The sequence below is a fragment of the Rhinatrema bivittatum genome, chromosome 3, assembly GCF_901001135.1.
Source record: "Rhinatrema bivittatum chromosome 3, aRhiBiv1.1, whole genome shotgun sequence".
In the NCBI taxonomy this organism is placed as follows: Eukaryota; Metazoa; Chordata; class Amphibia; order Gymnophiona; family Rhinatrematidae; genus Rhinatrema; species Rhinatrema bivittatum.
In genome coordinates this window covers 493,309,120-493,336,355 of record NC_042617.1, presented here as the reverse complement: position 1 = coordinate 493,336,355, position 27,236 = coordinate 493,309,120, and the positions used below count along the sequence as shown (strand labels likewise).

At 44.8% G+C, this 27,236-nt stretch overlaps 1 protein-coding gene across 2 annotated transcripts in view; it reads left to right on the top strand.

Annotated features, from left to right (window-relative positions):
• The first annotated feature begins 545 nt into the window (after window positions 1-545).
• LOC115088127 (cytochrome P450 2K6-like) overlaps window positions 546-27,236 on the top strand; it is a 137,286-nt gene continuing 110,595 nt past the window's right edge. The window contains exons 1-3 of one of the 2 annotated variants that reach the window (XM_029596104.1): window positions 546-821; window positions 16,949-17,111; window positions 18,380-18,529. In XM_029596104.1, the coding sequence (XP_029451964.1) occupies window positions 639-821; window positions 16,949-17,111; window positions 18,380-18,529 (496 nt within the window). In that variant the 5' untranslated portion in view covers window positions 546-638. The remainder of the gene's footprint in view (window positions 822-16,948; window positions 17,112-18,379; window positions 18,530-27,236) is intronic. The other variant, XM_029596103.1, reaches the window with a different exon arrangement.

Below are 27,236 nucleotides of genomic sequence, written 5' to 3'. Positions count from 1 at the left end.
GCCGGCTAGTGCAGAACCGCCCCCCACCTTGACCCCCGCCCCCCATTAGCGCAGTTTTCTAAAGTATCGCAGGATGCGAAAAGGCCCTTACCTTTTTGCCGTCCGCAGCATCTTCGCGGAGTTGTCCCCGGTGACGCCCCGACTCCTCCTCTTCCGGGGCCAACTCCGCCCCGATTTAGGTAGCGCAGGCGTGCGCTACCTTCGCAGGCTTGCGCTAACAGCCTTGGTAAATAAGGCCCTATATGAGTACCTGCATTTCTGCTAGACTTTTAATTATTACAGAACTCTTCTAGCTTTTTCAGATCAATTGTTTTTGACATCTTATCATTAATGTTCTGGATCCTGTTTATGATCCAGCCAGATCGTACTATTTTTCTTTGATCCATTCATGAGATAATTCTTGCATTCATTATGCAAATAGAAATGTTTTTATTTTATTGAATCAGATAACTGTAACAGCTGGATGACAGGGGGAGGAAAACTACTGACCTCCTCAGAAAATGTAATCTTTAAACTTCATTAAAACTAATTTCGCAACTATTTGCATAACTATTTCACATCAGAAGCTGCTCTAAGCTCTGAACCATTTTGTACAGCAGTTTCAGGAACTTCCAGTCTGAAAGCCACCATCATAGAAAATGAATTGGACAATCCCTGTGATATTTTTGGTTTTTATTCTGATTTTTATTTGTGTTAAAACCTTTAGTAGTGGCTCAAATGTAAACTCCAGCAAGAACATTATCCCAGGACCCAGACCGCTACCAATCATTGGAAACTTGCACATTGTGAATCTGCAGAAACTTCAGCAGTCCTTAGAAGAGGTACAACTATTTTTTTCACTTTTAATGTTTGAAAAGCACTTATATAATCCCCAAAATATTTTTCTTCCAAATTTGAATAACCTTTCCAGTAATTGTATTTAATTTTATTTTAACTTAATACACTCTTTGTTCTTTTAAATGTAGACATTCATTCAACAAAATCTCCTAAATTAATTGCACAGATCAATTCATTTTGTTCAGTTTCCTTTGAAAGGCAAAATCAATGAATCATATTTGAAGTTCAGAAAGAAGTTAAAAGCCTTTTTTGTTTATGCAGGATATTTTTTGATTAATAGCATTTTGTGATGGTAGCTATCTTATGATGATCTTTTATTATTTTTGTGCTTTGTTTTTCATTTCTTAAGATGTTTTAATGTTTAATGGTGTTTGTTTAGTATTTTATATAATTTTATTTATGTGTTATATATAATAATGGAGTATATTGTTTTTATTTGTGAATGTGACTTTGTTATCCATATCGATCTATTGAAAATTATGGAAAAGAAGAATAATTAATAAAAAATATTTGAAGAATGACAATATATTAATTGACAAAGCTAAAAGAAATGATCCATATATCAGTCAAATATGGTTTGAGTAATATAATTTTTCAATGGAAGCTTTTTCGAATATTCAACATCAAATACCTAATGTATCAGTTTTTTTTTAAGACTTATAAAATCGTAGAGCACAGGAGGTTCACCTTCCAAAAATTAAGCACTGTGAAACATTCACAGGTTTAGCTGGACCCTTTCAATAGAAAGGATAGCTGGTGGTCATATACATCTCTAGGGGATTGATACTAAAAAATGTTCCCAATTTTTTTGTATATGGAAAAACTGCTTAGTAGATATGCTGTTAGATGAACTATACAGAGGTCAGTATTTATAACTAAATATTTAAATGGCTAACTTGGATTTAGATGGATAACATGGAGTTAGAAGGATAACTAACTTCTGAGTTATCAGTTATCTATTTAAGGGCCTCATTTTCTAAAGTATCGCAGGCCTGCGATACTTTAGAAAATTGTGCTAATGGGGAGCAGGGGGTCGACCCGGGGGGGCGGTTCTGCGCTAGCCGGTTTCGCACCCAATAGAGCCACCATAGAAGGTGTAGCTATTGGGTGCGAAATAGGACGCGAAAAGGCCCTTACCTTTTTGCTGACGGCACCGTCTTCACAGAGTCTGCCCCGGTGATGCCCCAACTCCTCCTCTTCCAGGGCCAACTCCACCCCGATTTAGGCTTGAAATATTGACCTCATAGAGATGTGCTGTTTTTTGGCATGAACATTGCCCAAAATTACCTTAACACAATGCAGTTCTGAGAGATAAAAATCCTTGTGCGCAAATGTACAAATTGCTGGAGGGGTGGTCTATTTTTTACTGTCAAGGGACAAAGTGGACAACCAAAAATCCAGTTGTATGACAGACAGGATAAGGTACTTATTTTATTTATTTAACTCTTTTCTATTTGAGGATATTATTAGATCACCAGGGACAGGATGAACCAGTCATGATTTGATTTAACACCATTCAGTTCCCTGAAATAGTAGCTGTCACTTGTGGATGTGAGGTCACGGAAGAGATAGAGAGAAGCTGTATGACAAGTGATTATACACTTTGATTTTTTCTTCAAAATCACTAGTGCCCAATAAATGTTTTCCTTTTAAATAACCAAATACCAATGTTCTTAGACAGGTTTATGCAACATGTTTACATTTAATATGTGGACCACAAGCATCTCAATCCAAAAGTTATTGCATCATAAAGTTGCTCCACTCCTCCTCTTTTCCTATAAAAGACATTTCTTAAGGACGCTTGTGTATGTTTGATAGAGCATTTATACCCCTGATGTTGTGGCAAAAATAAGGCTTACTTTGGAACAAAATGGTTCCCATATCTCAGGTTCATTCTGATAAAAATATGACATCTAATAGGTAATGGTCTCCATTGTATAGACTTGCCCTAGGAACTTTAGACAAGCCAAAATCAAGGGGCTGGAGGAGCATCTCCAGTGGCAGGCCACATTGTACCTAGCTTCTCCCAGCATATGCACAGAAAGACTTTTCTTGACAGCAGGAAGAGAAGACCCAAATGGTAACCACAACAATACTGCAAAAGGATTCAAGGGTAGTTGTATCCCTGTTATATGGAAAATCTATGAATATTTTTTGTATATTATTTATGATTTATTTTTGTTATATATTGTGCCGTGCCTTTGTTTACTACTCTTTTGTTTTATCTTTTATCCCATTTCATTCAATAGTTGTGAAAACAAGCTCGCTTTATCCCTGATGGCCTGCAGCATCCAATAACCCTATCTGAGTGATTTTTCACATGCCCTCTCTCACTACTTTTGAAGATAAAATCCCATTATCACCACAGCAAAGTGAGGCACCTGTGTCTTTGTGTCTAGAAAAGTAGCATCAACTGTCCATACCTACTACATAAGTATTTCCATACACTATCCTCACATTTCTGTTTCCTCCATTTGTACCTCTTATTCACAGCCACTCCAACTCTGGGTTTCCCAGCCCTGTTTTGGTGATCCCAAAGCCAGTCTAATTTTCAGGAGATCCATCACAGATATGCATGAGATAAATTTGCATACACCTGAGACCCATTCATTGCAGGTCTCCTGAAAACCAGACTGGCTCTGGGGTCATCAGGACAAGTCTGAAAACCCCTCATCCAATATGTACCCATTACCAGGAACTTACCCTACACATAGCCATACACAGCACTGCACTCAAGAATGGTAACAGTCAAACAGGAGTGCAGGCGCACATATTGTGCATTTGCCAGGGATGCTGCTATTTTATAAAATACGCATGTATATGAACACATGTTATAAAGTAGACTGAGGACCTCATTTTCTAAAGTATCGCAGGCCTGCGATACTTTAGAAGATGAGGGGCGGGGGGCCAAAACTGGGGGCAGGCCTGCGCTAGCCGGTAGTGATCGCACCGTCACGGTGCGATTGCTGCCGGTTTCGTACCCAATAGCGCCACCATAGGAGGTGTAGTTATTGGGAGCAAAATAGGCAGTGAAAAGGCACTTACCTTTTCGCTGTGCGCGCTGTCATCACGGAGTCGGCCCTGGTGACGCCCCGACTCCTCCTCTTCTGGGGCCGACTCAGCCCCCATTTTGGTATCGCACGCGAAAAGGGACATTTCGCGTGCGAAACATCCCTTACCGCGTGCGATACTTTAGGAAAATGAGGCCCTGAGTGTGCACACAGGTCCATGCAATTTTAAGTGGGTGGGTGCCTATGTGCGCAAATGCTGCTTCTGTCATATAAGTTGGGTGATTTATAAAAAGACACACATGCTAACGCAATTGGCCATTTTCCCAGTTCTCCCAATTAAGGGATACGACTTCCAAACCCCTCCGGTTTAATAGCCCTCCTACCCTCCGTTAGTCCCAACCCTTAAAACCCTGCTGACATGACTATTTTTTTAATTTTATTACTTAAACATCATCCATAGCAGAAGTAAAGTTACGCTGCAGGAACCCCAGTGCATGCCTGTGTGAGTAAGTATTCACGCATTAATTTCATTGTGAAATACAAGAACACTTATGCTACAACCAGACCACACCCACACCCTGCCCCTTTTTGGGAAACAAGTCTTTTGTGTGCACAACAGGTCTTTACCTCTAAAGGAACCACTAACCCCTGGTGCTCCAGGCAGCAGTAGGGATGTGCATTCATTTTAAATAAATTTGCAAAATGCAACAAATAAGGGGCAATAAGTTTCATATGGGGGACCACAAAATTAATTGAGGGGGCCCCTGAATAAAACAAATCTTATTTCTTTAATTAATTTAATTCTTCTAGTTGGGCCTAGGCATGAGGCCTGGGCCTCACCTAGAATCATAGGCTAATGCCCAAAGCAGGGACCATGGCCTATGTTCGATTTGGATGCCGGTATCTCAGCCTAGGCCTAGGACTGAATTCAGGGCCTTTCCTAGGGCACAGGCTGAGGTCCTAAGCCATACAGCAAAATAGCACCCTTTGCAGAGGCAGATCCACCATAGTTAATTTACTCCAGTGTGACCCCAGTGGATTGCGACATTAGAAGAAAGAAGACAAAAGGCCTAAGAAGAGAACTTCCAAGGCCATGGCTCCAGTCCTGGGCCTGACCCTACAGCAAAGCCCAGGTATCGGGATCTAGTCTCCAGACCATGCCCTGAGATGAGTCTTGGGTCCAGGCAAATGACCCAGTACCAGGACTCGGCTGCTGGGCCGGGCCATGGCATTGGGCTTGTGCATGGCCGAGGCTGAGGCCCAGGTGTTGGGAAATGGCCTCTGGATCAGTCTCTGGGTCAGCCTGGGTCCAGGCTGAGACTCCATCATCAGGACTGGGCCTGGGACTAAGCTATGGTCTAGGTCGAGCCCCAGGTATCAGGATCTGGCTTCTGGACGGGGCCCCAGCATCAGGCCTGGGCCTGGACTTTGGCTGGGGTCTTGGTGTCTGGCTTAAGCCCCAGATTCAGGCTTAGGCTAAGGTGTCGGAACCAGACTTCCAAGTATCGACCTTGCATAAACATTAGGCCTAGGTGGTGGTGACATACTGCAGCCTCAGCCTACACAAGGCCAAGACTTTGGCTTGAGTCTAGGTCTTACCAGCGGATACCCACCAGACTGGATAAATGGGGGCCAAGTGGGATCCTTGCCCAAGCATTTTTCTGGCTGGGATGGATGGGTGGTGGGGTTGATAAGGCTTGGGAGGCCCCATGTTCTTTTTTTGTTTTTTTAGTTTTTAATGCTTGATTTTTTTTCTTTTAAATGAAAGAAACCAATCAAAGATTAAATGAAGAGAAATTTGTGGGGACAAAACCTCCTGAAAACGAACCAAAAAACAAAATGAATTTTTTTACCCCTACACATCTCTAGGCAGCAGTGGTTTCATTTAAGCAACCATCATATCACAGCTATTGTGTGTGTGAGTGTGTGGGGAGAGAACTTGTATGTGTGGGGGATAGAAAAAGAGCCTGTGTATGTGGGAGAAAGATAGAGATAGATCATATGTTTCGGGGAGGAGAGAGAGAGTGTCTGTGCATGTTTGTGGTAGAGAGAAAGAGACTATGGGCCGGATATTAAAACCTATGCGCGTGGCCTACATTTGTGTGCACTACCCGGTGTGCACAGATGTACACCTGATTTATAACATGCATGTGCAGCCGCGCAAATGTTATAAAATCCGGGGTTGATGCGTGCAAGGGGGTGCACACTAGTGCACCTTGCGCATGCCAAGCCCTAGAGGAGCCCAGATGGTTTTCCCGTTCATTCCAAGGCCGAAATCGGAGCGGCCTCGGAGGGAACTTTCCTTCTGCCTCCCCCCACCTTCCCCTCAATTCCCCTACATAACCCGCCCCCCAGCCCTACCTAAACCCCCCTTAACCTTTATTTTATAAGTTGCGCCTGCCGGCCAAGTGCCGGCTCGCGATCCCCCAGCCCAGCAACCATACGGAGGCCTCTGGGCACGCCCCCGCCCTGTCCCTAACTGCCCACGCCCCACTCCTTTTTTCAAGCCCCAGGACATACGTGCGTCCCGGGGCTTTGCGCGTGTCGCTGGGCCTATGCAAAATAGGTTTGGCACGCGTGTAACCCTTCTAAAATCCGCCCCTATGTGTTTGTGTGTATACGGTGTAGAGAGAAGGGGCCAGTGTATTTGTGTGAGAAAGTGAGCCTATATTGGGGAGAAAGTCTTTGTGTGAACAAGGGAGAGAGAGAGAGCCTGTTTGTGTGAGAAACAGGCTTAAAGGTAGATTTTAAAAGAATTGCATGCGCAAAAATGGCCATTTACACAAAAAGTGGCCTGAGTGGGAGCCCTGTGAATTTTAAATAGCCAGGAAGGACACACATACATTGATGAACACATGCTCAGAACATGGGAGTTCCAGAAGCAGAGCCAGCACTAACACATATACGGGCGAATTTTAAAACCCCCGCATGCGTAAAATCTGGAGGTTTTGCGCGTGGCCGGGCTTTGTGCTCACCAAGTGCATTTTAGAAGGGGCCCAGCCATGCACGTAACTCCTGTTATGTGCAAAAGTGCCAGACTGAAGGAAAGGGGCGGTCCGGGAGTGGGGAGGGGCAGGTCTGGAGGCAGCCAGTACAGCCATTTGCCGCTGTACCGGGGAAGGGACTGATGGCAAGCACAAGTTGCTACTGCTCCAACGAAGCAGTAAGCAACAAAATTTAAAAAAAATGGTACCCTTTTAAAAAAAGAGTAACGGGTTTAGGGGATGAGAAGGACAGAGGAAGAGGGAGGGAGTATGGGCTCCTTAATTGGAGCAGACTGGGAGAGAACTGGGAGAGGATCCTTCTTGTCACTGTGCGTAATTTTCTAAAATTAGGCTCCCTGTGCCCGAGGCCTGCACATGTACGCGGATTATAAAATCTGGTGAAAATGTCTGCACGGCACCGGATTTTATAACATCGGCACGTCCATGTGTGCGCACTGGGAAGCATGCGTACATGGACGCGCACACCTTTAAAAATCTACCCCTTAGTCTCTAATTTTCCTCAGCCAGCATGCATGCCACTGCTCCTTGTTGAGAGAGAGAGAGAGAGACTCTTTATAAGGTTTAGTCTGATACTAGCTGCATTGTACAAATCAACTCCTTGAAAACAAATCGGTAGCCGATCCAAGATGGCTGTCTGCAATGAAAACAAGTAGATGGATCGGTGTGAACAGGATTTTATTGAAGTTTGCCCAACTCTGTCCGAGTTTCGCTCAAAGAGCTGCCTCAGGGCCTATTAAAAACATATAAAATGACATACATACATATAAAATTGAAATCACAAATAAAATGTACATCTGACCTCTATAAATTATATTTACTAAAATCAATAAACAATATTAAAACATATTAAAGCACATAACAAAACGGAGTGAATCTTAATATCAATATTGAAGGCTGAGCTATAAGGGTCAGCACTATATATTGTATCACGACTTGTACAAGGTATTGTATGTATATGTGTGTACTATTTACATAAGCATACACTTGAAATGGAGATATAAGCTCAATAGTGTGTACATATAGACAAAATAAGACAATGAATGAACCCTAGGATAATGGGATCTTAAAACCAAAATATTATATGAATAGGTGTGTGTTGAAAGAACTAAGTATGGTGTATGGATGGTTTAAAAGTAAAAAACAAAATAAAATGAAAAGGAACCTTACTAGCCAGATGAATTGGCTCAAAACATCGCAAGGTGCAATCAGGAAAAATCAGCACAGGAGGTTTTGTTGGAATGATATTCAAATCTATTACTTTCAAAGCAGAGCTTTAAAAGTATCGTTATTGCATACCTTAAAAAAAACCAAGAACTGTTATATAGTGTGCAGGATATATATTTTTTCAAAAGAGCGAAATGAACTATAAAATAAATAAGTTAATATGAATTATAAAAGCTAGGATGATGTAACATCCAAAAATTATATTAAACATGATTATCATATTGACCTAAAGAATCATGAATATATTCAATTTCATATGTATTGCAGACAAACTACTCAAAGATCTGTGGACCAGTATGATGTCCATTAATCTCAGTCACAATCAACACAAATTTGGTGCTAAATAACGGCATATACCAAAAATGGTGCAATTAACTTCTAGCGCAGCATTACAACGTAACTGTAACTGTCTAAAAAACTGTTTTTTCAGTCTATATAAGCACCTGAGCCAGTAATGTGTCTGCTAATTACGTGAACTATTAAAAATCAATGATTGATCACTGCACACAAAGAACACAATATATATATTGTATAAACTTATCAAACAGACTTAAAAGCTTGGTGTAGTGCTTGTGTAACTAATGTGCCGATATCTCAAAATTGGCGTCAAATGTCGGTATTTAGTGGAACTGAGCAGTGAAAAAATTCATGCCGGAGTAACAATTCAAGAATCGTGAATATATTATTTTAGTATTGCGGATCAGATAGTCTTCTAGGCAAACATGCTGTCTGATAATCTAGGTTATAGTCTACTCGAATTTGGCGCTCGATATTAGCATGTAACGAAGCTGGGTAGCAATGAATTAATAGCAATAGCAATGAATTAATAGCAGAACATTACATCGTGGTTGTCATTGACTATGGGGGTCATTTTCCAAGGAGTTACCGCGGGAGATAATTCCGCAAATCGCGCTAACAGCCATTAACGCGAATGCAAATTTTTAATTTTGTATTCAGGGGGCGGAGCATATGTAAAGTAGGAAAGAGGTATGGTGTGCAGCGAAACAGCTGCAGTGTTAGCGTGGCTCCTAATGCGACCAATAGCTACACCTCTTTCATTTGTGGTGTGTTATGCGCTAGAGGCTGGTAAAGGTTTTATTGCAGTTCATGATGTTTCTGGACAGCCTATTTCAGTATATGAGAGAGAGAGAGAGAGAGCGAGAGAGAGAGAGAGAGAGAGAGAGAGAGAGAGAGAGAGAGAGAGAGAGAGAGAGGAGGAGAGAGGAGAGAGAGAGAGAGAGAGAGAGAGAGAGAGAGAGAGAGAGAGAGAGAGAGAGCCGTGCTATAGTGCCTCCTCCCTAGACAGGTATTTGTATCCCTAGGGGAGGCCCACCTAGTAACTCGAGGTGGGGATTAGGTATGAGTGTAGGGGGTTGGGGGCCACTTTCACATTCAACATGAGACGTACGAACAGAACAGTGGTCTCTTGTGAAGATTTGATGGCCTTTGATGGCCTTCGGAGTGAGGAAACTCACTCCAAGCTGAGATTTGGGCAATGTTCTCTCAACCTAGCTTGATGGACACTCTACCTGGCCAAAAGTCCCTGTGGGTCCAACGGGGGTCCCGGAGCGACCTTCTGCATGCCGGCCTTCCGATGCCAGGACTCAAAATGGCTCCGATAGCCTTTGCCCATACTATGTCACAGGGGCTACTGGTGCCATTGGTCAGCCCCTGTCACATGGTAGGAGCACAAGATGGCACCGGTGACCATGTGACAGGGGCTGACCAATGGCACCGGTAGCCCCTGTGACACAGGCTATCGGCGCCATAATGAACCGGCAAACGAGTGCAGGGACTCCCCGCTGGACCACCAGGGAGTTTTGGTAAGTCTTGGGGGGTCAGGAGGGTGGGGGGGGTTTAAATTTTTATTTAGGAAATCCTTTCCCCGTTGACTTTAATGGGAACCGGGAAACGTATTGACAGATCGACAAAGTATGGAATTCTCTATACTTCCGCATGAAACGGAATCGACCATCCACGAATACGTATCACGAATGCAACGAAAACGTTTTGGCTGCACATCCCTAGAAGAAGAGGGTTTTCAGACATTTAGAATCCCAGCATAAATTGGTAGAAAGAGTCTTGAACTCTATTGCAAAGTCAGCCAGTGGTCGGTTGATTGCTTCAGGTCCACCAGAGCAGAACCAGCAACAGTCACTCAAGCACGATCATCACAAACGGATTTAAACAAATCCAAAATCCATCAATATCATACAGAATTGGATCCTTACGTTCCCACAGCATTGAGGCCCAAGACAAGGCCCTTCTATCAAGATAAGATAGAATATAAGTAGTCTTGGAGTAGGGTGTGGGGAAGTGAGAAGGCTGTAATGCAAAATGAATGCAGCATTGATTTAGGAAACCTCTAGTTCTTTGAATCTCTCCAGAGAAACGAACTGAAGCAGCCAGAGGAACAGTAATCTTTATAGTTACTTCAGGTAACGGACCTTCATTACTGGAAGCAGCACTTTGATTCTTCTGTGCGTGCAGCTGATGGAACACAGAAGTGAGTTTCTCCAATGCGTCTTGTTGTTCAGCCAAGCGCCGGGCCAGGCCGGGAATGGCCTGCAAGGCATTGAGCTGTGCCGGATCCATGGAGTTAGCAATCATTATAGTTAGTGAGGTTTGGGTGGACCCTTGGACATTGTGGCAGCTGACCATGCCCACGGGGGAAAGTCCTGTGAGGGGCCACAGGTCAGGCTCATCTCTGGACACAAAAACACAGATAGTTCTTTATTTAGACAGTTTGAGAAACCACCAGAGGTGGCAGTAGTGAGTAGATGTTGTAGCCTGGCTGGGCTAGTATTCCCCAGGGCGCTGGAACAGCAGTTTCTCTGGTAGCAGTGCTGTAGTGGAGAGAACTGAGAAAGTGAATACAATAGAACATTCACAGAGTCCCAATTATGGAGAAGCCCCGAGATAGGGAGAGCTGGCCCTGAGGAGCGAGTACGAGATCCCTGGAGGTAGAGAGACTTGTTGGCAAAGTATTCACACAGCAGTTCCACATAGGAGATTGCACTGGCACTGGAACGGGGGCAGGCCCTCGAGGAGTGAGTACCTGGTTCCAGGGAGACAGCTCTGAGGAGTAGATGATAGTAGTATTCATTGATGGTGTCTGTAGCGAATTCTTCCAAGTAGAAGAGGAGATAGATGCAGGCAGCGAGTCAGGGAACATGGGCCCTCAAGGAGCAAGCACCGGTTACCTGATAGCGACCTGAAAGAAACAATGAGTCCCCCGAGGAGTGGGTACCCCGTTAGCAGAAAGATTCCAATAGGAGTTGGAAGGCAGAGTAGCTGGGTATGGAGAATGAATCACATCCATAAGATCACCCTTGCTAACTCAACGGCTAGCAATAAACTGTAGGCTTAAATATCCAGGCAGCGTGACATCATCACAGGGGGATGCCCCTGAGGAATGTGCCAATGAGGAAATAAGAATGAGGTCCGTGTGGCATGCACGCCCTAAGGTATCTGGAGAGCAGTGCCCAAGCCGGTCCAGGGACGCCGGAGAGGATGGCAGGCTTATGCCGCGGCAGCCAGGCATCCATCAACAGCAGGAGGAGCCGCAAGAAAGGAAAGGTAAGCGGAGTGAAGTCGTCGAGCAGCAATGGTCGCAACACTTACTATATTCGTCAGTCGTGGTATACCTAGATGATATATTGATCTTTTCTCCTGAAGTCCCATCGCGCACACGTACGCACCAATCTGCAACGTCTCTGAGACAACCGACTACGCCAAACTAGAAAAATGTATCTTTGAACAGACACATCTCCCATTTCTAGGCTACATTATCTCCAACAGCGGATTCACCATGGATCCTGAGAAACTGCAAGGTATTCAAGACTGGCCCAAGCCAGTGGGTCTCCATGCCCTACAATGGTTCCTCAGGTTCACGAACTATTACAGAAGGTTCAACGCGAACTACTCCATGCTAGCCGCTCCACTCACAGCTATGACTAGGAAAGGCTGTAATCTCCAAGTCTGGAGTCCTAAGGTGCAAGCCTCCTTCCATGCCTTAAAAGAGGCCTTCTGCTCTGGACCTTCTGCTCTGAACCGGCCTTTTGTCGTCGAGGTGGACGCCTCCGCCATTGGGGCTGGGGCGGTCCTGAGTCAATACTCCTCCAAGGGGGTCTTAGTATCCTGCTCCTTCTACTCGCACAAATTTTCCCTGGCAGAGCAGAAGTACACGATCGGGGACCGCAAATTTAGCGGTAAGATTGGTTCTCTAGGAATGGCGCCTCTGGTTAGAAGAAGCACAGCATAATTTTACGATCTTTACAGATCATAAAAACCTTGAGAACTTAAAGGAGGCCCAGTTATTGAACCCCAGACAGGTCCGCTGGGCGCTGTTCTTTGAATGTTTCAACTTTGAACTCCACTAACGTCCCACAGCCAAGAACACTCGAGCGGATGCGCTATCCCCCTCTTTTGAGCCAGAGGACATGCCTGAAACTCCAAGGCATATCATTGACCCAACGTGCATAACTCTTGCAGCCATCCAGATGGTGCCAGCCGGGAAGACGGTGGTCCCATGCTGCCTTCGAGAGCATGTCCTTCGCTGTGCCCATGACTCAAAGCTGGCCAGCCATCCGGGCCGAGCCCGAACCCTTGAAATGTTTATAAGACATTACTGATGGCCCGGTGGTCAAGGACTCTTGCAGCTATGTAGACTCCTGTCCCATATGTGCGCAACAAAAGCCTCCAACCAGCCGTCCCTGGGGCCTCCTCCAGTCTCTTCCAGCTCCCACCAAACCCTGGTCAAGCATATCAACAGACTTCATAGTTGATCTGCCCCCGAAAGGCAACATAGTCATCTGGGTCATTATTAACCGTTTTTCGAAGATGGGCCACTTCATCCCTCTTCTGAATCTTCCTTCGGCCCCAGAACTGGCAAGACTCTTTCTAAAAGAGGTCTTCCGGTTACATGGACTTTTGAGAGAGATAATCTCTGATCGTGGCCCACAGTTCACAGCCAAGTACTGGAGATCCCTATTCTCCAAGTTTAACATCGCCTTGAACCTCACGTTGGCCTACCATCTTTAGGCGAACGGCCACCCGAACAGACAAACCGCTCACTGAAAACCTTCCTGAGATCCTACATGAATGACCAACAGAACAATTGGGCCGACCTCCTCCCATGGGCAGAGCTGTCACACAATACCCATATCTCCTCAGCTACCGATGTCTCACCTTTCTCAGTGGTGTTTGGCCGCCAGCCACATCTGCCTTTCCCAGTACCACTCTCAGACCCATCACCAGCAGCCCAGTCTACTGCACAGACAATCCGAAGGTTGTGGGACCAAGTCAAGGAGCGATTAACCCAAGCAGCAGAGTGGGCCAAATAGTTCACGGACATTCATCGTCACACTGCTCACCTGTTACGTCCTGGCCAGAAGGTATTTTCCTCCTTTTCAGTTCAATGTAAGCCAGCATGATGTGCCTTACGAATGTCGACAAAGAAAAGCCTATAAATAAATAAATATCAAACACATCAAGTTACGCCTTCAGTCGCAATGTCTGGCTCCCAGGTTCATCGGGCTGTTCCTGATCGCCCGATGCATAGGAGCGGTTACATATCAACTACAGCTTCATGCCTCCATGGGAATACACAACATGTTTCACATGTCGCTGCTAAAGCCACTAGTCCTGTCCTGGCCTTCCTGACAATCTCCTGCAACAACACAGTGGGGGTAATTTTCAAAAGGAGTTACATGTGTAAATACAGCTACTATTGTAGCAATTTTCAAAAGCCATTTACTCAAGTAAAGTGCACTTATGTGAGTAAATCCTATAGACAAGTCAATGGCATATATTGTAGCAATTTTCAAAAACCCACTTACTCAAGTAAAGTGAATTTACTCCAGTAAACCTGGTTTTTACTCGAGTAAATACTTTTTAAAATCAGGCCCAGTATGCGGTTGAACCCAAGAATACTCTACAAGTAAAGGAAGTATTGGATGTCCGGTGCTGAAGAGGCCATTGGGAATACCTCCTGTCGTGGGAGGGCTTCAGACCGGAGGAGAACCACATCTATGACAAAGACCTCCTTGCAGAGTTCCACCGGGCTCACCCTGAGAAGCCCAAGCTGGTAAGGGGGAGGCCTAGGAGGGGGGTTTTTGTTGCGAGTCCTGGCCACATCCGCTCTGTGGCTGGCCCTGCTCACCTCGCCATGCGGTCCACGAGTTCAAGGCACTCCTCCTCCACAACCGCAGCCAGTTCGTGGCATCCCTGGCTCCCCTGCTCTCCGTCTCCCATGCAGGCCTCACAGCGGAATTCCCATTGGGGCTCCGCGTCATCGGCGTCCTCGGTCCTGCCCCTAGACACGCACACAGCTGACCTGCAGCCCTTTATAGGGCCAACGGTGGGAAAACCCGCAGGGATGCCTCCCTATGACGTCAATGATACCATGTATTTAAGTCGAGACCCTGCTTCCTGTTCCTTGCCTTGGCAATCGGGTCGTATACTCCAGTGTCGTTAGTTTGCCTTCAAGCGTTCCTTGTTCCAGCGTCTCCTGTTCCAGCATCTCCTGTTCCAGTGTCTCCTGTTCCTTCATCTCTCCCGGTAGTACCCTTCAGACTGATTTCATGGTACTGACCATTGCCGGTCCTTTGACCACATCTGAACGCTGCCTAGAACCAACTTCTGCCTGTCCATTGACCTCGTCTGACTGCTGCCTGGAACCGACCTCTGCCTGTCCACTGACTTCATCTGACCACTGCCTGGAACCAACCTCTGCTTGACCGTCTATGCTTGGACTGCTTTTCGGTATTTGCCCTTGCTTTGGCTGACTACTCTGACTCCTACTCTGGCCCTGGTTCTCACTATCCACTCGGACTTCCTGTTCTGGCCTGCTGTGACATCTGGTTACCCTTCTCTGAGACTTGACCTTGCACCCTTGTTCATGGTTGTCAAGGCCTTGTGCTTCCTCTCTAGGAGATCCTGCGAGGCCCACCTAAGACCAGGTGGCCTGGGTAACCAAGGGCTCAACCCAAGGGAACCCTGGGTTGCCATTGGCGAAGTTCCTGCCAGTCTCTGTCTCCTCCAGGGCTCTGCCTCCTGGTGGCAGGTGCTCTCTGGGTCCAACCGGAGGGCCTACCAACCCTGCACCAGACCAAGGGTCCACTCACTGGCACAACATTAAGTGATTACTCATAAAGTTTGGAGTTTTTCTCACAGGTTTTACATGGTTGCTCACATAAATTTTCATTTGTACTACATACAGAAATGTAATGCTAATATTGGTGCTCAAAATTTCTTGCTTTAAATAATTTGTTGCTCACACAAAAACAGTTTTGCACACATCTAGTCACTAGAGATGTGCTTTGGGTTTTGCTATCATGTCGGGCTTCGTTACAGGGCCCTCCAACGGGAATTTAATTTTTCCCATGGTTCAGGGTTTTTTTTTTCGGGGGCCCCGATTTTCTGATTAGTGCGCGCTAACTCCCGATAGTGAGCACTAACCCGAAAAATGAATTTTTCCAACATTTCGGAAAAAATTCATTCGTTTTTCATTCTCCCGAACCATACCGAATTAGGCAATTTTGTTGAAATTGTCTAATTCAGGAAAAATGAATGCACATCTCTGCTATTCACTCCTTGGAAGGATCTTTGATCAGTGCCTCTAATCACCTTCTATCCAATATGGATCACATTTCATTTCTAAATACTTGATGAAAAACAATAATGTATAATGGTGATGGATAGTAAATAGTAACTAGAAAGATAGATTCTTCAGTAGACAATTTGAGTGTTGTGGGCATGCACCCTTGGACCGAGGTGGATTTGGCACACCCTGCAGGGAGGAGCCCTGCAAGTACCCACTGTCAGCTGGTAGAGCTGGCTATGGCAGTGGCCCAGTGGGAGCTTCACCTATACCAGCCTTCGTTCCCCTTAAGTTTAGCCCTTGGATGCTCGGGCTGGCAGGTCTTAGTCAGGGGCTTCTGCAGACAAGCTGGATGTCCAGGGAGAAGATCAAGTCACAGGCCAGGGTCTTGGAGCAGACTAGGGTCAGGCGTAGTCGGAGACAAGCAGTGGTCAAGGCAAGCAGTGTTCAGATGTAGTCAGGCGTCAGGCAGTAGTTGATGGTAGACTGAATTCACACGAGGTCGAGAGGCAGGCAGTGGTCAGTGGCAGGTGTAGGTCACAGGCTAAAGTCAAAACCAGAGATTATTATTATTATTATTATTATTTGAGTGTTTTATATACCTTCATTCCATGTGAGAATCACTAGTTCGTCAACAGAGATCTATCTGAGGTAAGACAAGACAGGGAAGGAGGCAGGGAGGCAAGGAGAAGCACAGGTGGGCAGATCAGAAACTCAGGAACGAAGACCAAGAACACAGGAACAAATGCTGAGGCAACTTGCTTTACCCAAGGTACTGGACCTATTGCTGAGACGTGGAATGCAGGGAGGAAGGCTGCAATTTCATCAGGGGGCACCATGGGGGATTTTGCGCCTTGTCCCTTTAAATTTGCTGCAGTCCAGTATGCACATGCCTAGGAGTTGCCTTGGAGAGAGTTGGAGGCATCCTGCCTCGTGTTGCTTCAGGCCTGCTGCACTGTAGCCCGTGCGGGGGCCCATGGCATCAGGAACCGGAAAGCACGGCTTGGGGCTTGAGGTAAGAGTGGCAGTTCGTAGGGCTGACTTGCGAACAGCCAAATGCAACATTGAGGAAGAAATTAAAGCAAATGGGTAAGTAGAAAATTAAAAGGTGGTAGTTCTACCATTGTCTATATATTTAGTCCCCCTGTGAAACTAAGTGGCTTTATTAATATACTATTTGAAATACTTTCATGCCATTTCTCATACTTATTTGGAAAAAAAATGCTTCTGTTTATGTGAATAATTATATTTTTTCTTCTTTTTTCAAGATGTCCAAGAAATATGGCACCATATTTAGCATTCATTTAGGGAGTAAAAGAATGGTGGTGCTATCTGGATATGAGACTGTGAAGGATGCTCTGGTGAACCATGCTGATGAATTTGCAGAAAGGCCTGAAGTGCCGATATTCAGATATATACACAACGGATTTGGTAATTACTCTTTTATCTGTGGGTGTCAACTGCACAACACTAGCAGCAACACATGGAATCCTCCATTCTGCTGCAACCTAACCAGATCCCCTGAAATATGATTCCTGTTAACCTTGCCCCAAACTTCAAAGCCATGGGACAAAAAGAAACCTTGGGATCATTTACTATGCTGCATTAGGGCTTTACTGAGCAGTAAACAGCATTTACCATGCAGAGTTAACATGGATCTTTACAAAAATCACATATTATCTTCTTAACACCCCCCCCCCCCCCTCAGTGTAATGCTGGTATTATAAAGAGCTAAACTGCATGCAAATACATGAAAATCAGCTCATGCAAGCTAAATTAATGCAGCTGAGATAACATGGTTTGCCTCAAAATTTGCATTATTTGACTGAAAGTTAACTACATGTCTTATGAGTAGCTAACTTTCCCCAGGAACACTGGGACATTATCACACATCCTGATGCTTTTATGCTCAGGCAGTGTTCCTCCTCTTCTGATGGAGTATAATAATCAGTGGGGTTTATTGAGATTCTCTCTCCCACCTAATGTGCCCTCCTGAGGTGGCCAAAGGTAACAAATAGTAAAACAGTCTGTAGCTTAGCCCTAATCCTTCCTGAAATCCTCTCCTCTTTGTCAAAAAAGTATGGCACCCCTGTCTCCTCCACCATCAGACCTCAGATACATTTACAATTATCCCTGGTGGTCTAGTGTTGAAGGCCAAGTGCCTCCTATGTCCTGGAACTGACATCAAATTAAAAATGTTGCTAGTCAGCTTTAAATACCCCCTTGACCCATCACTGTGAGAAGGAAGGGGGTTCATATTTATTTAAGGTCAGCAAATGAACAAAATTGAAATAAAAATTAAAATGAACTAAAAAACACCCCCCTCCCCCACTCCCAAAATAAAAAAAGAACCAAGATTTCATTTTTGGACTTGCATAACCCTAGTCCATATTTTCTCTTTGAAAATTGCTGCAAAGACCACAGGTATTGCACCGATGTGGGTAGTTAGAAAATTACCACCCAACCCCTCCCCCTTAAAATAAAAGGCACAGAGTTGTGCTCATTGTTTCACTCAGCCAAAACCACTTCTGTGCTCAAAGGGAAAGTACATTGGTACCCAGATGATGAAGTTTGTATCTCTGGGAAACTTCAAACTAGAAAAATACCTATGACAACAATAAAACAGAAATTTTAAACTCCCATTCATTTCAAGAAAAAAATGTTTATTAAACTGAAAAAAATCACTATCTATATTATAGGTGTTGCTTTTTCTCATGGAGACAACTGGAAAATGATGAGAAGATTTACCCTATCAACTTTGAGAGATTTTGGCATGGGAAGGAAAACCCTAGAGGAAAAAGTTGCTGAAGAATCAACATTTTTGATAAAAGATTTTGAATCTCACAAAGGTCAGTTTATATTTACCTTTCCAACCTTATTTTATATATCTACATATCTTTATCTCTTTTTTTATATACAGTATCTGTGTATCTATGTATATCTATAGATAGAGAAAAAAGCAAGTTTGCACACCATAAATGATGTTTTTCATAGATAACAGTATGAATTAGCCATGATCTGTATATGACATCATCAGTTGGCACACAATGGAACTGTTTTTGCAAGGTAATAGAACTTTGAGCTCTACTGAGCATGTGTGGGAGTTCCCACACCCGAAGGTTGCCTTAGAATCTCCTCAGTGTATTCCAAAAGTAGGATAAGGATAGTCTGCTCTCCAGAGAGGAAGGGCAGACATCTCATGGCTAATTCATCCTGCGATTTATAGAAAACAGTGCTTATGGTAAGCAAACTTGCATTTTTCTGTTAATAAGCAGGGCTGAACTGTGGGAAGTCCCATGGTGAGAGTTGTAGTATTATTATTATTTTTTTTTTTTTGTAATCCAGGCTCCCAATGGAGAGCAGACTATTTATGTATCAATTGGTACAAGACTGCCTGTCACACTCCACAGAAGTTAGCTATCTAGACACTTATACACTTATCCTCTATCTCAGATTCTTCAATAGGTCCACCACCACATCTGTCAATAAACAACACCTCTATACCCATAACACGTCAAGCCACAAACCTAGGAATAATCATAAACTCAGATCTTTCCATGAAACAACATATCTCCTCACTCACTAAAAAATCATTTTACAAACTACGGCTTTTAAAACATCTTCGACCATTACTTTTCTACCGTGATTACAGAACTATTCTTCAATCCCTAGTCTTTTCTGGACTCGATTATTGCAATGCTTTTTATCTAGGACTGCCAGATTCCTCACTATACCCTCTTCAACTAATCCAAAATAGTGCAGCCCGAATACTAACTAGGACTCCTTTACACTACCACATCACTCCAATTTTCCAATCATTACACTGGCTCCCCATAAAGTTTAGGATAAAATACAAAATTCTTTCCACTATCCATCGTTTAATTCACAATCCAACTTCCACATGGCTCTGTTCATTATTACGGATCTACAAACCTACACGACATTTAAGATCACTTACTCAAAATCTCCTAGATATTCCCTCACCCAAACAAGCCAGACTAGATGTTACCAGAAAGAGAGCTTTCTCGGTAGCCGGTCCTATCCTATGGAATTCACTTCCAAACCCTCTCCGGTCAATATCAAATCCTTCTCATTTCAAAAAATCACTCAAAACCCATTTGTTCCAACTTGCATTTCAAACACTTACTCAAGATCAAACATAATACTCATCTCATTCTATTGCCTCATTCACCTTACTCATCCCACTCTCTCCCCCTCCATTCCCTCCACCACTTTTTTATTCCTTTTCGATTAGTTACGTCATCAATTTTCTTCTCATGCCCCTCCCTCCCCTTCCTCCCATTTCCCTGCAATAGTAAGTCCCATGGCAACAAATCCTTTATTTATTTTGAGTTATTAATTTGATTTATTTTCAAGCCAGAACTTTTTCTAGCTATTAATTAATTTTATGTATATTTTAATTTAATTTAACTTGATTGTTCTTTTTTAAAATTTTTATTTTAATTAATGTAAACCGTTTTGACAAAAATTTATTTTTTATAAAGCGGTATATAAACACTTTTAAATAAATAAATTAGTAGTAGAAAGTGAAAGTATGGACTGATGACCAGGTAGCTGCTTTACATATGCTTCATTGAAGCAGTAGCAACTTGCAAGCGCCGGCAGTCCCTTCCCCGGTACATCAGCAAATGGCCACTGTATCAGCCACTTCCAGCCCCGCTCCTTCCCGCCCCTTTCCTTTGGCCCAGCACTTCTGCACGTGCCTTTACGTGCATGGCTGGGCCTTGTTGAAAATTGGCTTGGTGCATGCAAGGCCCGGCCATGCGCATAAAGGCCTGAATTTACACGTGCGGCCGAATAAAAATCTACCCAATTGAGATTTAGCACTATAAGATGTTACGAAAATATCTATAGCACAATGTGAACTCTTCCTTCCTTCTGCTACCAAACTGCTCACAGGAAACAAAACGAGGCAAACCCATGCTGAGACTCAACTATGTTAAATGTGTCAAACAGAATTGCATGTTGAGAGACATGCCCAATCAAACAAGGGGATCATTTTATCAACCAATGTGAGCCCAAAAAAAGAAAAAAGTAACTGCCCTTATTAAGATGAAAAAGAAAAAGTAATTAACTGAAAGGATCCTTACATAACTGGCATATGAAGTCAGAAGGACTTTGCTCAAATTAGTTATATCAGATGAATGTCTCCCATTCGCTGATTGAATCTGAGCCATCTAGGGCCAAGGTGTACCATGTACCTTTGTTCACAGTTTAAGAGTTGTAAAGAAATGTTTCCTCTCCTGTGATTGCTTAGACGCTGGATAGCAAAGAATTTCAATTGATGAAGGGAATGACAAGAGGTGCTTCTAATTTATGAGTACAGATAAAAATTTATGTTGAATAATGCGTGTGTGAATAGGGAGCTTAGTGTGACCTATGTATAATTTTTCACAAGGGCACATAATGGCATACATGGCCTGAGATGTGCTGCAATCAATGTGACCTCTAAGGATATGGGAATGTGGCAGAGAGATATTGTTGCAGTTGGGTACTGCTGTGGAATAGTGGACCCTTGGGCCGACCTACCACGAGAGGCGGGGTAGGCCGGGAGGCGGAGCCAAGGCTCAAGTGTTCACCAGGTGATTGCCTGGAAACCAGGGACCCCCCAGGAGGAGCCCGTAGGGTCCTGGCTCCTAGGGACTTAGGTACCAGAGAGAGAGTCCAGTAACAGAGAACCAGGAAGTCCAATGGTAATTGAGTCTAGCACAAGATCTTCACCCGGGTACCCAGAACCCCCCAGGAGGGTCCCGTAGGGTTCTGGCACCTTGGGACTTGGGTACTAGAGAGAATCCAGCAATAGAGAACCAGGAAGTCCAAAGATAATAGGGTCTCTAAGTGAGCAGATGTGAGTAGGAGCAAGTAGAAACCTGGAGCGGGGTCCACAGCCAGCAGGTGAAGGCAAGGCTGAAGGCTGAGGCAGGAACAGAGACGAGCCGGGATCAAAGGCAGGCGGCAACAGAGCGTGGTCAAGGACGAACCGGGGTCAAGGCAGGCAGCAGGCAGAGCGTAGTCAGGGACGAACTGGGGTCGAGGCAGGCAGCAGGCAGAGCGTAGTCAGGAACTCCAAGGTCAGCGGCAGGAACTCAGCAAGACGAAGCGCAACTCAGAACTACAAGACTGTAGTGAACCTCGTTGCAAGGCGATGATGGAACGTCCGGACGCCGGTTATATCTGTCTCAGAGCGTGACATCATCAGCGCAGGCGGGGCTTGACTTCCGGGTTCTGGGTGCTCAAAGTGGCCGTACTCGCACGCGCGCGAGGCCGCGGTGAGAGAGGCAGGCAAATGGCGGATGCCACATGGAACTGAGCGCGTCCTTGGGTCCTGGAGACCGCGGAGTGTGGCGTCCCCAGACGCGGAGGTAGGCGCTGGGCACGGGGAAGAGAGGGGAAGCGGTGCAGACCGCAACAGTACCACCCCCCCCTTTACGGCCCCTCTTGAGAGGCCCGGGCTTCTCGGGATGGTCCCGGTGGAATTGTTGCAGAAGATCCTTGTCGAGGATGTTACGGCTGGGCTCCCATGTATTATCCTCATCACCGCAACCCTCCCAGGCTAGGAGCTACTCCCACCTGCAGTTGTGGAAACGGATGTCATCATCAGTGGGTGCAGAGGTGGGATCCGGAGGTGCGCGGTGGAAGCGTGAAAGGACCACGGGTTTGAGCAGGGATACATGAAAGACGTCATGGATCCGTAGGGTGAGCTGCAGTCTCAGTCAATAGGATACCAGGCCCACTCTCTCAGCTACCCAGAAGGGACTGCAAAACTGGGGCGCAAATTTTCGTGATGGAAGGCGGAGATGGATGTTCCTGGTGTTGAGCCACACCCGATCTCCTGGCTGGTAGGCTGGAGCTGGCCGTTGGTGGCGATCGGCCACTTGCTTGGCGGAGGCGGCTGCACGGCGCAGTTTGCGCTGGGTTCCATGCCACAGTGCCCGCAGCTGCTGTGCTGTGACTTGGGCAGCAGGTGAAACGCTGGAAGTGTCGAGAGGGAGTGGTGGTCTTAAGGGCTTCCCGTACACCACCGGTAAGAAATAAGCGCATAGAGAGGGTATCTTTAGTAACTTGATTAATCTCCTCCACGTCTGCCTAAGCGGGCGCACCAAGGATGTGTGTATGAGAAAAGATGGGAGATTAGCAGAGCTGGACTGGACCGCATAAGCAGGACCCAGGGGAGCCATTAGAGCATTGTCAGCATATAACGGAGTGTACACAGGGGTATCCATCAGCCAATCTCGAATAATCCTTAAATTGCACGCCAAGTTATACGCACCCAAGAATGGCACCCCGAGACTACCTCTCCCCCAGCGTACCTTCAACCAATTTAGTGGGATACATGACTCCCCCCCTCCAAAGGAACCACCACAATGCACTCTCTAGTCGGTGGAGGTCTGCCCGCTGCAATATTACTAGTAGGTTTTGAAAGATATACAGCCATTTAGGCAAGATGACCATTTTAAATAAATTGACTCTGCCATATAGAGAAAGAGGCAGGTGGCTACAATTGGTCAAACTGTCGACTGTGGCCTGTAACTGCCGGGGAACATTGGTCTGGTATATGCGGGCCGGGTCCACCGGGAGGTACATCCCCAAGTAACACAAATGATCAGCGGCCGATCTAAAAGTGAAGGAATCCAGCCAGTTAGCTGACATCTAAAAAAAGATATAATTGCGATGGAGAAGGTACAGAGAAGGGCTACCAAAATGATAAGAGGAATGGAACAACTCCCCTATGAGGAAAGACTAAAGAGGTTAGGACTTTTCAGCTTCGAGAAGAGACGACTAAGGGGGAATATGATAGAGGTGTTTAAAATCATGAGAGGTCCAGAACGGGTAGATGTGAATCGGTTATTTACTCTTTCGAATAGTAGAAAGACTAGGGGGCACTCCATGAAGTTTGCAAGGGGCACATTTAAAACTAATCGGAGAAAGTTCTTTTTTACTCAACGCACAATTAAACTCTGGAATTTGTTGCCAGAGAATGTGGTTAGTGCAGTTAGTATAGCTGTGTTTAAAAAAGGATTGGATAAGTTCTTGGAGGAGAAGTCCATTACCTGCTATTAAATTCACTTAGAGAATAGCCACTGCCATTAGCAATGGTTACATGGAATAGACTTAGTTTTTGGGCACTTGCCAGGTTCTTATGGCCTGGATTGGCCACTGTTGGAAACAGGATGCTGGGCTTGATGGACCCTTGGTCTGAAACAGTATGGCATTTTCTTATGTTCTTAGAGTAAGAGGGTAAGCTAAAGCAGAGGATTTAGACTCATTTAATCGCAGTCCAGAGAACACACCAAAATCCCAGATTAAGCACAATAATGGGGGCAAAGATGCCTGGGGGTCTGTCACAAAAACTAACAAGTCGTCCGCAAAGGCCACCCCTTTAAAAAGACGTGTGCCAAACCGAACTCCCCGGATTTATTTATTTAACACTTTTCTATACCGACCTTCATGGTTGAGGACCATATCAGATCGGTTTACATCGAAAGGGGGAACTGTAACAAGAACCGTAGGTAAAAACAGGAAGAACAAAGTTACATTCAACAAGGGTAGTAAACTTGGAAGCAAAGACTGCTAGAAAGAAAGGTCTAAGGAACGTAGTGATTAGGATATTAACAACAGTTAAAGAGTCAGGGTAGGCTCTTAATCAGAACTTGAAGTTAGTATGGAGATCCATTGTTCAAAAAGGGTATTTGGTCGTCTAATGTGTGTCTGAGGGATTTGAGAAGGCCTGGCGGAAAAGCCAGGTCTTGAGTTTTTTTCTAAATGTTAATAGGCAGGGTTCCAGTCTAAGGTCATATGGGATGTTGTTCCAGATAGCTGGGCCTGCTGTTGAAAAAGATCGATCTTTGGTTGAGGTGAGGCGTGTAGCTTTTGTAGGTGGGGCCTGTAGGGTTCCTTTATATACTTCTCTGGTCGGTCTGTTGGTGATATGGACATTGAGAGGGAATTTGAGGTCCAGATGCAGATGATTGTAGATGGATTTGTGAATTAAAGTGAGTGATTTGTGAAGGATTCTGTATTTCACCGGGAGCCAGTGTAAGTTATGGAGGATGGGTGATATGTGTTCTCCACGGTTGGTGTTAGTCAGAATTCTTGCCGCGGCATTCTGTATCAACTGTAGGGGTTTGGTGGATGAACTGGGGAGACCCAGGAGGAGAGCGCTGCAGTAGTCTATTTTAGCAAATAGTAAGGCTTGCAGAACTGTCCTGAAGTCTTGGAAGAATAGTAGAGGTTTGAGTCTTTTTAGAACCTGGAGTCTATAGAAACAATCTTTGGTTGTGGTGTTGATCATTTTCTTTAGGTTTAGGCGGTTGTCGAGTAGAACCCCGAGATCTCTTACATGGGGTGCATGAGCTGAATGTTGAGGATGGTCTGTGGGGGTTGGTTGTCTTGATTGGAGGAGATGAGGAGGAGTTCGGTCTTAGATGCGTTAAGAACCAAATTAAGACTGTTAAGAAGGATGGTGATCGATTTTAGGCAGTTGTTCCAGTGCGTGAGTGATTTTGCGATGGATTCTGTTATCGGAATCAGAATCTGCACATCATCAGCATATAGATAATGTGTTAGGTTAAGGTCAGTTAGGAGCTGGCAGAGGGGGAGGAGGTAGACGTTGAAGAGAGTGGGTGATAAAGAGGATCCTTGAGGAACACCAAGTGAGGATCTTGTCGATGGAGATTCTTTATTGTTAATTTTAACTTTGAAGCTTCTATTACTAAGGAATGATGTGAACCAACTGAGGGCTGATCCGGATATACCTATGTCTGCTAGGCGAGTCAGGAGGATGGAGTGGTTGACGGTATCGAATGCCGCCGAGATGTCTAGGAGTACTAGTAGAAAGGAGTAGCCTTTGTCTAATCCCATAATGATATGGTCTGTTAATGATATGAGAAGCGTTTCTGTACTGCGAGATTTGCGAAATCCGTATTGGGATGGGAATAGGATATTGTGTTCTTCTAGATATTCTGAAAGCTGAGTGTTAACCAATTTCTCTGTTAGTTTGGCTAAAAAAGGGAGATTTGAGATGGGGCGGAAGTTGGCAAGTTCTTTGGGGTCTAAGTTGTGTTTCTTGAGGAGGGGTTTAAGAGAAGCGGTTTTTAAGCTGTCTGGGTACCTCCCTTGGGTTAACAAGCAGTTTATAATGTTCGCTATAGGTCCAGAGATCTTGTTTGGAATCAGTAGCAGCAGTTTGGAAGGAATGTTGTCAGTTGGATGGCTAGATGGTTTCTGTCTCTTGAGGAGGGATTCGATCTCACCGGAGGACGTTAGTTCAAAATTGTTGAGCTTGATTCCAGTGTGGGTGTGAGTGTTGATGAATGTAGAGCTGGAGGTAGTATTGGTTGGTAAGTGTACCAGGGTATTTGCAATCTTCTGCTGAAAGAAAGAAGCAAGCTCGTTGGCCTTCGATTGTGCCTGCTCGTCAGGTATCGTCGATGGGGAAGACTTTGTGATTTGAGACACATAAGAGAAAAGCGCCTTGGCATCATATTGGAAATCGTGGATTTTGTTTGCATAGTATTCTCTTTTTGATTTTAGAATTGCGGTCCTGTAGTGATGTAAAGTTCCTTTGTATGTCGATAGCGTAGAGGAATTTGGAGCTTTGCGCCATTTATTTTCTTTGTGACGTAGGACTTGTTTCAACCGTTTGAGCTCAGAAGAGAACCAGGGTTTATTTCCTGTTTTTTCTGGGTTTATTATTTTGGAGACTACGGGGCATAAATTGTTTGCAACTGCTTCCGTAATGTTGTTCCATGAGAGAACGGCTGTATCGGGGTTGGATAGATCCAGGTTTGAGAGTTATTTCGTAAGATGGTCGCTGAGGTTCTCGGATGCACATGATTTCCTGAAATGAATGGTAGACGGGTACTGTGGGCTGTGAGTCTGTTGTATTGTGGAGACCTTGGTGGTTATCAGAGAGTGATCTGACCATGGGACTGGGGTACAAGAGGGTGCCACAGAGCAGGTGAACTTTGAGTTAATAAAGAAGGTCCAGCGTATGTCCTGCTTTGTGTGTCGGGTTGTTGACGATCTGCGTGAATCCCATAGCATTGAGGGAGTTGAGGAGAGTTTCGCAATTGGAGGAGCGGGGAGAGGCGTTAGTGTGTAAGTTGAAATCTCCCATGATCATGGTAGGGAGGTCTGAATCGATGTGCTTCACTATGGATTCAATGAGGGGAGAGGCGTCAGCTTCAAGTAATCCCGGAGGGGCATAGACTAATAGTAGCTGGAGTTGTTGTGATTTGACTAGGCCCAGTTCCAGATTGGACTCGGACCTTATTGTATGCGGTGTAAGTCTAAGTTCTTTTTTAGTAGCTAGTAGTAAACCGCCCCCTCGTTTTTTGTGACTGTTGGTTGATAATATATCATACTTGTGTATAGGTAATTGGTTAATTAACGCAATGTCTGAGTTTTTTAACCAGGTTTCTGTGATGGCACAGATGTCTGGGTCAGAGTCCAGTAGATAGTCATTGAGGATGTGCGTCTTTTTAGTCAGGGATTGTGCATTGAATAGGGTTACCGAAAGTAGGGTGAGCCCTA